General features: G+C 47.2%; 1 protein-coding gene across 1 annotated transcript in view; it reads left to right on the top strand.

Moving 5' to 3' along the window:
• The first annotated feature begins 2,250 nt into the window (after nt 1-2,250).
• LOC146859975 (uncharacterized) overlaps nt 2,251-10,342 on the top strand; it is a 274,759-nt gene continuing 266,667 nt past the window's right edge. The window contains exons 1-2 of the mRNA XM_085646127.1: nt 2,251-2,386; nt 3,023-3,463. Coding sequence (XP_085502253.1) covers nt 2,251-2,386; nt 3,023-3,463 — 577 coding nt within the window. The remainder of the gene's footprint in view (nt 2,387-3,022; nt 3,464-10,342) is intronic.

Here is a 10,342-nt window from a genome sequence, read left to right as displayed (position 1 = left end):
AAAGTTAATGGCATATAGCTTCGAATAAAAGCCTGTTTTCGTGATTGTTACGGGAATTGGAACTAATAAATATTTGGGGCTGAGCTCCCAAAAAATCTGAAATGCAGCACAAACTTGCTGAATTCAAGCTCTTGCCTACAGTACGACATTGAACTACGGCGTGCCTTTATTATTCCTCTCAAAGTTTTTAAATATTAGGAAGTGCCGGGCAGCATTATATCACCTCCAGCTTTTAAAAGATGAATTTACTTGTCTAATGATTTACAGATATATTTCTTCAGCTGTCCGTTTACGGGACATTGCTGGAAAATGATTTTATCTTATTTGTTTTAACAAGGATCAATTTCGGGCTCTGTTATCTTTGGGTAAGGGGAATGTTTATGAATTTATTTGTACAATGAACTTAACGTCTGATGTTATTTGTGGAAAACATCAATTGGAATTTTGACACTTTAACATTGAAATTGCTACTGTCTTGGAAAATACTATTCACTGTATGTTTCTCATTTGTTAACTTGTTTTATATGTCTCTTGATGCATTCTTTTATGGCTAATTATTAGCCGAATAAAGATTATCTGACTGACTGCCTACAGTAGGATTCAGAAACTTTCAACTAAGATTTTGGCAGCCTCTCATATGGTCTACTTTCACCTTCTTTTCAAGCTATCTCCCAGCCCTAGCCTTTATAAGGTGGCGACATAGTCTAGCTGGAAATAAAACAACACTCGGAACAACATCTGAGATTGGTACAAGCAATATGCCTAGAAAGTAAACTACTGTTGAGGTGCATAAATGATCACGTTCTGGCATAAGCTTTCTCTCACCCTTTAAAGAAGTAATAAATAGCAAACTTAAGTGGGCGCAGGATGCAAGAAAACAGATCTGTTTGGTGAAAAGCTATTCACAGGACATTGTAAATCTATCGGCTACAGTGAAAATATCTAAATCAGAATTAAGACCTCTTTTTAGCCAGGGTTCAAAACAAGTGATTTTAAATATGTGGTACTGAAAGGGCAACCGCGCTGATAAGACAGTCTACCACATACCACAACAAAACAAAGAGTACTGTTGGTGTGCTGGAGATGGTGCAAGTCAGTTCCCTGAGCCCACGGCCGGCTTTAGGGCGGTGCGACCGGTGCCACCGCACCGGGTGCTGGCTTCCTGGGGGCGCCATGTATGCAAGTTTATTATGTTTTTGAAGCACCTGCTGCTGCATCGCTTTTCCCCGGCAATTACCAGGCCTCACATAAATGTCATGATAACTTGTGTGATTGATTATCTTCCTGGAGAGAGATCAGCATTTTGTCTAGTTGAGGTTTTGACTTCAGTGAAGTTAGTGCAGAGGGTTAAAATGCCTGCTGCAAAGAACGTGTTCCAGGTAGATTACAGAGTGTGTATGATGTAAACAGATCAGCAGGTTACTGCTTTCAAGAGACATCCTTTTGTTACTTGCAATTTTTAACTTAAAGTCCTAATATAGAATAGTGAGCTATTAACTTTAATCCTAGAACTGCATACACACTGCAAAGTATACATTATTAGAACATTGATTAATGTTGCAAAAAGGGTTAATTTGGCTAGAATATTAAAGAAAACTCCCAACTATGCTGTTTCTTTTTCGACTCTGAGTTTGTGCTTCTCCACACCAAGCACTCTTAAACTATACTGCCTACCAGTATGGATGACATGTGACTCCTACACTTTTAGTCCTTTGGCTTATGCAACATTTCCTATACACTGATTTACACACGTATGATTGATTGTCTCTGTATAATGTGTATGTCATGCAAAGTTCTCGGACACCCTACACTGGTATGAGTGGCGCTATACAACTAATTCAATGCATCTGAGAGAGTGTGGTTATGGAGACTTGGTCACTGTTAAAGGGTGCTAGTGAGAGAATCTGTGGTGGATGTGGTCATTGGAGGGGCGCCAACAAACATTGTCGCACAGGGCGCCACCAGCACTAAAGCCGGCCCTGCCTGAGCCCCCAAGCAGGGAAACGTTCAAAAGGGTGCCAATGTTTTTGTAGCTGTCTTAGGATCCTCCGATCTTCATGGTGTTTTTCACAAACCCATTACCTGGGCAGGATCGGTGTGTCCTTGCCACATAGAGCTGCTATTACGTGTTTCACCACACAGAGAGCTAAGGACATCAGAGCAGCCTAGGAGCTGGAGAGAGGTTTCTTTGTTAGGAAGGCAGGGAGCATATAGGCTTGTATTTGTGTATCAAATATATACCCTGTGACTATGTCATCTAGGAACCACTTCCCATGTGTGGCCATCCTGGGGCTGTGCCATAGCACGTGCTGCAGGGTGCCCGAGGCCCCCCGGCTGCACCAGCAGAGTTCCATTTTATTGGAGTCCTATGTGAGTACCTTTTCTGGTATACAGTACCAGTTTCAGACAATTTCCTTAAGAAGTAGCGTACACTGTGCGTATGGGGTTGATAGTCTAACCCTACACTGGGTATCTCTCCGTTCTGTGTGTATGGAGGCCACTCCATTTCTTTTCCCCATCGTTTATGTCTGGGGGATTTGTCAGTCGCGTGTGCCTGGACGAGCATTTGGTATATTTGAGAAAGCAGGCTAAGGCGAGTGGCCCTCATCAGCAAGGGGTGCGATGACCTGATGGGTGCAACATGCGCTGGGCGAACCACATTTGGGCTGTCCCGATACAGAACAATGATCAAATGTGCCAACTCACCTCAAAGTCTGAAAATAAATTACACCCTTCTCTGGGTTCTGACATAACCTGGAATATAAAATGCCATGAATAACAGAGACACCTAATACATTGTTTAAATCAGTTCAGAGGACATTATGATGCTTTTTCTGCAGAAAATGTGATTCGCTTTGGGGTGACAGGTTCATGTAGCTATTTAAATAGGCATAATGTGTCAATTTAGATATGAAGTAAGATCTCCTGTAAGTGAAACCTTTACCTTATTACAATGCATGTGCTCTACTGAATCATCTATTCTTTGAAACATATTCAGATGTATATTTTTTTTATTTTATAGCACAAAGAACACATGAAGAAGAAAGAGAGCCAACTCAGGACAGTTCGGACGAGCTTAAGAAGCCCGAAAGGACAAACATCACCCTTACCTGTAATTATATAACAAATCAGTCACCTTTTATTGTGTACTGGATCAGAGCTGCAGAACCAGCCCGGTGCCTCTATTCGGTTGCGTTTGAAGACGATGATCAGTCAATCCAATTTAATGAACACTGTTGTGTCCATAAAGAAACGGTCCTTAGAATATATAATCACAGTGATAAAAACATTTTTGCAAAGATCCAGAAACACAACATTGAAATCATAAATGCTACCTCCTCGGATAGTGGGCACTACCTCTGCATTGGAGCCCGTCGGATAGGAGACACCTACCAGTGGGAAATTGTGAGAAATATTTCACTTCTTGTGGGGAACGAGAATGGCACCAAAGGCGATCAGGAAGGTGAGATGGCGTTTCATGTTTTATTGAGAAAGCTGAGTTCATGACTATTTCTCTATTGGGATCTCTGATCACTTCCCACATGTTAGTTGTTCTTGCATAGCACATTTACAACTAAGATACATAGGGGAGGGTTCAACAGAACGTGTGTGGAAATTCAGCATTCCTCCAGATTATAAACACACAGACAATAACTTAAAGCTCTGATAGCACCATTGTTTGGGATGCTCTTAAAGAAGCAATATGTGGGGATACCTGGAGTTTCCCCTAGGAACCAAATCAAATGGACCACAATAGACAAACTTATAGAAGAGCAGGCACACATGAAACTGGAGCAACTCCAAGGCCAAATTATTTATCTGCTTAGCATTTAAAGTACTGAAGCGAATGTGGTTCTGCAAGAAATGATAATAGACTGGTGAGGGTTTATGACCATAAACAATTCACAGGTAAAGAGCTGACACTCCACACAAAGGCAGATACATGCAATAATACTGAATAAATCATAAATGACTCCGGTGCCAACTTCACTACAACAGAGCATTGTTGTTAAAAGAGATTGAAACATTTTAGGGTAACCTTAATTTATCTAGTTTAACAACTGATTAGCAAATCAAATAAAACAACTCTAAAAAGCGTAGCTCAAACCTGCAGAAATGTAAATCCTCAATAATACATTTCAAGGAGAAGATCGGCTCCCATATGTATTTTCTAGAATATTTTGGTAGTCTCATAAAAATTCTTCCTGGGGCTATGGATCACTGCTAACATAGTACCACTTTGTGGAGTCAGGCTGCCAATTGGTGTCTTTCTTAACAAACACTGGTAAATGCATTAGGTTTCGCCTATGTGATTAATATACATTTTTTTGTTGTTGTAAGATTTAGCTGGGTGAGCAGTTGTAAAACATAGGTTACTGAAACTCCATAAAAGTGTTATGACTTGTTTATTTAGAAAGCCAATATATTGTGCAGTAACTGGTGGTGATATAATGCGGGAGATTAGGTAAATGGCGGAGAACAAAGGAAAAAAACATGTAGCGGCCAAGCAGGTTTGATATGCGTACCATATTCTAGCAAGCTCATGAACTAAATTTGCAATAAGCTGTGAAATGGTCTCACTCCGCCTCAAGAAGAGAACTGGAAAAAAGAGTAAAGAATATAATACATACAACATTCTATACAATGAACTGGGTCACCTGTAAGTGGCTGTGCAAGTTCATATCGTGGGTGGCTGTTTATAACGCAGCAGGTTCGGAAGCTCTAGAGTAGAGAATAAAAGGCAGTGTGAATATCTCCCATTGCCTGTCATTGGGGCAGGGCACACAGGTGTTCAGAATACACTGAGCAGGGGACACTTAACAAGGCCTTCTTCCTCTACTACCTGGCAGGCACCCAGAAACGTTTTGTGGCCTTTAAAGCATTAACGGCTCATATCCAGCACCCCTGAATGAGCAGCCTTTTTTCATGGCAGTCAATTAAGTTGCCTGACACACAGATGTTGGAAACACAGGCTCACTCGTAGATATTGGCTCTAATTTTGTAACACAAAACATTTACCACTACAGAACCACATTACCATCATACAATCACGTGATCATCACAGATTGAGAAGTATAAATAACTTAATGTTTTTATCATTTACTGCATGGCTGTGTACTCTGTCCATTTCACATGTATTTGAACTAATGGTGGGCGTAGTGCCCCGCTCCGCCCGCGGAGTGTACGTAGTGCTGCCTGCTTCGTGGTTCATGAAGTAGGCGTAGCAGGCAGCGCTACGCACACGCCACGGCTGAGCAGAGCTGCCCGTCACCCGCCTCCCGCCCGCCCTCATTTTAAAATAATTTAAAGTATTTTAAAGTAAGTAAAATGCCTTACCTGCGGTGCGGCGTCCTGGGGCAACCTCTTCCTGGTTCACGGCAACTTCTTCTCACAAATGCGCATGCGCGGACGCCCGCGCATGCACATTTCTCGTGAGAAATGCGCTTGCGCGGGAGGCCGCGCATGCGCATTTGTGAGAAGAAGTTGCCGTGAACCAGGAAGAGGGAGCCCCGGGACGCCGCACCGCAGGTAAGGCATTTTCTCTTACTTTTAAAATACTTTAAATTATTTTAAAATGAGGGCGGGCGGGAGGCAGGCGGCGCGTAGTGGGGCTACGCAGAGCGCGTGAGTGTGTGTACATTCAGCCACACTACGCGATGCTCCACGTAGCCCCACTACGCCCAGGGTTAATTTGAACATAAAGAATGTTTCCTCTTACTCACCCTCTTAAACTTAAGAAAAACCTAGATCTCAGTGCACTGCTGACAAGTGGTTTCACTAGACCATCCCTGTCAGGATGTCAGGATTAAGCCTGGAAGTTCACCGACTACAAATATGGCGGCACTTGGAGCTAGGCTTGATGCACAAATTACAGAGGTGTGGAGCGCAAGTGCGTTCTAAAACGAGAGACAGAGAAGACGCACTAATCAGCTCTGGAGTGTCAGACATTAGCTGTAAATGAGTGGAGTGAAAGGAATCCAATTCTCTATGGCTATAATAAAAGGAAGCATGCCTATCCATGATGCTTGTAAAGTCCCTTGCTATTGTTGTATTGGCATGCTGGCTTCTTAACGATTCGATCCTTAGCGTATAAACTAAAGCACAGTGAGCACCGGAAGTGGTTGCCGACAAGTGGCATTGACATTGTGAACGAAAACTTCATATGTTAGAGGTGAAAGTTTCTAAGTGTTGCATGAGATTGTTTATTTTGATGTGGCAAGTGGGATCCAAATATCTCTGTATTCGCTGCGCGGCTAATTGGGACGAAAGAATACCTTTCCATGAAATGCATGCTAAAAACGTTAAATAAAAGACATCGGAGTAGGCACGCTTTAAATGCATGCAGTCTGTGCAGCTAAAAACCTTTAAAAAATAGTTCCTAAAAAAAGGATGGAAACAGTACTTCAGCAATCGGTAAACTGAAAAGAGAAGCACATGTGGAACAGTATGCTACAGCCAATAGAAACAGAGGAAAAGTGGCAACCACAGGAAACGATGTTAAGCCAGGAAAGAAAGGGGGTGGGATGTAAGCCCCTTTTAAGGTGTATATTAAATGTAATAGATTTCACAAGCACAGCACAAGTGCTGTGGAGGCAAAGCCTAAAAACTGACATTGAAACAGAACTCTATCAGACCCTGTATTCATAACTTTAACTTTACAGGCAAAAACATCGATCAATTTCTGAACAATGATTGTACAAACCATTAAGGTAATTGTTGTCAGTGATTTAGTGTCAGTGATGTAGTTTCTGTTTACATTTCACATGTTTAACCTAATCTTGCATAATGCAAGATTAGGTTAAATGTTAAGAGTTAAGAGTGTTTGATTTTTTTCTGTAGGGTTTTTCAAGCAGCATATTACTGTTGTATCATTGCACTGTGAACACCAGCAGCAACCCCCTGAAGTGCATCCTGCTCAACACCCACTCCGTCCACAGACACGCCGTCCAACTCTGGAACCCCCTCGACACCACATCTCCAGACGTCGCCTTCCTCACGGAAACATGGATGAACGCCTCCTCAGCGCCCGACATCGCCATCGCCATCCCGAAGGGCTACAAGATCACCCGGAGGGACCGAACAAACCAGACGGGAGGAGGCATCGCCATCATCCACAGGAACACCATCCGCATCACGACCAACACCGACGACACCCTGACAACCGCCGAACACCTGCGCTTCCAGATCCACACCGACCCCAAGACCACCCTCAGAGGCACCCTGATCTACCGACCCCCGGGACCACGCACTCAGTTCAGCGAAGACTTCGCCGACTTCATCAGCCCGCACGCCCTCCCCTCCGCTGACTACATCCTCCTCGGGGACCTCAACTTCCACCTGGAGAACAACAACGACCGCAACACCACCTCCCTGCTTGACAACCTCGCCAACCTCGGTCTCAAGCAGCTGGTGACCACCGCCACCCACCTCGTTGGACACACACTCGACGCCGTCTTCTCATCCAGCAAGGACATCGTCTTCAGCCACGCAACCGGACTCCACTGGACGGACCACAGCTGCATCCACTTCAGCTTCAGAAGAACCACGATCCACCACCATCAGCAACAGGTTGCACGAAGAAGCTGGAACAAGATCACAGCCGACCAGCTTGCCGCATCCCTGAGCCAGCACCCTCCCGCCAGCTCAGCGAACCCCAGCCAGGCCGCCGACAACCTCACGAAGTGGATCAGCAACTGCGCAGACGACCTCGCCCCTCTGAGGACCCTGCCCAGCAGACCCGGCAGCAAGAAGGCCCCATGGTTCACCGACGAACTCAAGAGCTCCAAGAAGAACTGCCGAGCCCTCGAGAAAGCATGGAGAAGAGACCCAACACCAGACAACATGACCACCCTCAAGCTCGCCACCCGAAAGCACCATCAACTGATCCACGCCACCAAGAAAACAGCATTCAAGGAGCGGCTGGACAACAACGCACACAACAGCAAGGAACTCTTCAACATCGTGAAAGAGCTCTCCAACCCCAACGCCGGAAACAACGACATCACACCATCACAAGACCTCTGCAACTCCCTCGCCTCCTACTTCCACAACAAGATCGCGGACATACACAACAGCTTCAGCACACAACCAGCGCTCCCCACGACCGCACCAACGCCCCCCACCACCACCCTCAGCGCCTGGATCCCAATCAGCACCGAAGACATCATCCGCACGATGAACTCCATCCACTCCGGATCTCCGACCGACCCCTGCCCTCACCACGTCTTCAACAAGGCCGACGCCGTCATCGCACCCCACCTGCGGGACATCATCAACACCTCCTTCGACACCGCCACCTTCCCTGAGAGCTGGAAGCACGCCGAACTCAGCGCCCTACTAAAGAAACCAACAGCGGACCCCACTGAACTCAAAAACTACCGCCCCATCTCGCTCCTCCCGTTTCCAGCCAAAGTCATCGAGAAGACAGTCAACAAGCAAATGGCCGCCTTCCTCGAAACGAATGGTTCCCTCGACCCCTCACAGTCGGGCTTCAGGGCCAACCACAGCACCGAGACTGCCCTCATCGCTGCCACCGATGACATCCGAGCCCTGCTCGACAACGGAGAAACAGCGGCCCTCATCCTCCTAGACCTCTCCGCGGCGTTCGACACTGTTTGCCACCGCACCCTAGTGCAGCGCCTCAGCAACATTGGAATCCAGGAGAAGGCACTGGAGTGGATCATCTCCTTCCTCGCTGGAAGGACACAGAGAGTCCGCCTCCCCTCGTTCAGGTCAGAAGCCACCGATGTCATCTGCGGCATTCCTCAGGGCTCCTCGCTCAGTCCCACCCTCTTCAATGTCTACATGAGCCCCCTTGCAGCCATCGCACGCCAACACAACCTCAACATCATCTCCTACGCCGACGACACCCAGCTGATCCTCTCCCTCACCAACGACACTGCCAGAGCCAACCTACACGAAGGGTTGAAAGACGCAGCCGAGTGGATGATGACCAGCCGCCTGAAACTGAACTCAGACAAGACGGAAGTCCTCATCCTGGGCTCCTCACCCTCCGCCTGGGACGACTCCTGGTGGCCCCCCGCCCTGGGCACCGCACCCAAACCGACAGACCACGCACGCAACCTGGGCTTCATCCTGGACACCTCCCTCTCCATGACCAGACAAGTCAACGCCGTCTCCTCGTCTTGTTTCAACATCCTGCGCATGCTACGTAAGATCTTCCGGTGGATCCCCACCGAGACCAAGAAGACGGTCACCCAGGCCCTCGTCACCAGCCGCCTGGACTACGGCAACGCCCTCTATGCCGGAACAACCGCCAAGCTCCAGAAGAGACTCCAGCGAATCCAGAACGCCTCAGCGAGACTCATCCTCGACCTCCCGACACAGCCACATCTCCAGACACCTGAGAGACCTGCACTGGCTCCCGGTCAACAAGAGAATCACCTTCCGCCTCCTCACCCACGCACACAAAGCCCTTCACAACCAAGGCCCGAGTTACCTCAACAGCCGCCTCAACTTTTATGCTCCCACACGCCAGCTCCGATCAACCAGCCACGCCCTCGCCGCCGTCCCCCGCATCCGAAGAGCCACAACAGGAGGAAGGTCCTTCTCCCACCTGGCCGCCAAGACCTGGAACTCCCTCCCGACCCACCTCCGCCTGACCCAAGACCACCTCGCCTTCAGGAGGCAGCTCAAGACCTGGCTGTTCGAGCAGTAGCGGACCCTGCCCCCCCCCAAGCGCCTTGAGACCCTCCGGGTGAGTAGTGCGCGATATAAATGTCTTTGATTGATTGATTGAACAGAATCACATTTAGGTATCTTTGTAAGTTCAGGTTGTGGTTGGCATTGAAAAGGCAGAGCCAGTTTCTCAGCAAGGCTTTGTTCGAGGGAGAGGAGACAGGAAGGCCCACCCACTCAAGACAGCTAGCTCTCTGGTCCACCCAAACTAAGTGAATAGCCATCAATTGGTGTTTTTGTTTCAGTTTAATATAGCGCAAACTCGACCAGTAGCTATTAACTGGAGCGCTTTACATGAGCAGCAATTACATTACACAAGCATTCGTAATGCATTGGTTTCATCTATGTGATGAATAATTAGCTGTTTTTATCAATCACCTTCCGGGACAAAGGAACGAAGGAAGGTGCTACCTGACAAGTATCACGGGAATGGAGAGGATGTGGCGCAGCGGCCAGAGCAGCAGACTTGAGAGCTATGGATCCTAGTTCGAGTCTCAGTGGCGCAACATCCACTTATTACGATGTCGGTCGGAGTTGCCTCTGACTGCCACCGTCTCGGCCTCGATCGACAGGCAGTCGGTGGTGAAAATGTACTATTCCCACTCCAGTCAGTGCAACAGTAGTGTTGGATTGTGGAGGGGTA

Source organism: Triturus cristatus, chromosome 3_1, assembly GCF_964204655.1.
Source record: "Triturus cristatus chromosome 3_1, aTriCri1.1, whole genome shotgun sequence".
Classification (NCBI taxonomy): domain Eukaryota; kingdom Metazoa; phylum Chordata; class Amphibia; order Caudata; family Salamandridae; genus Triturus; species Triturus cristatus.
This window is presented reverse-complemented; position numbering and strand designations above follow the sequence as displayed.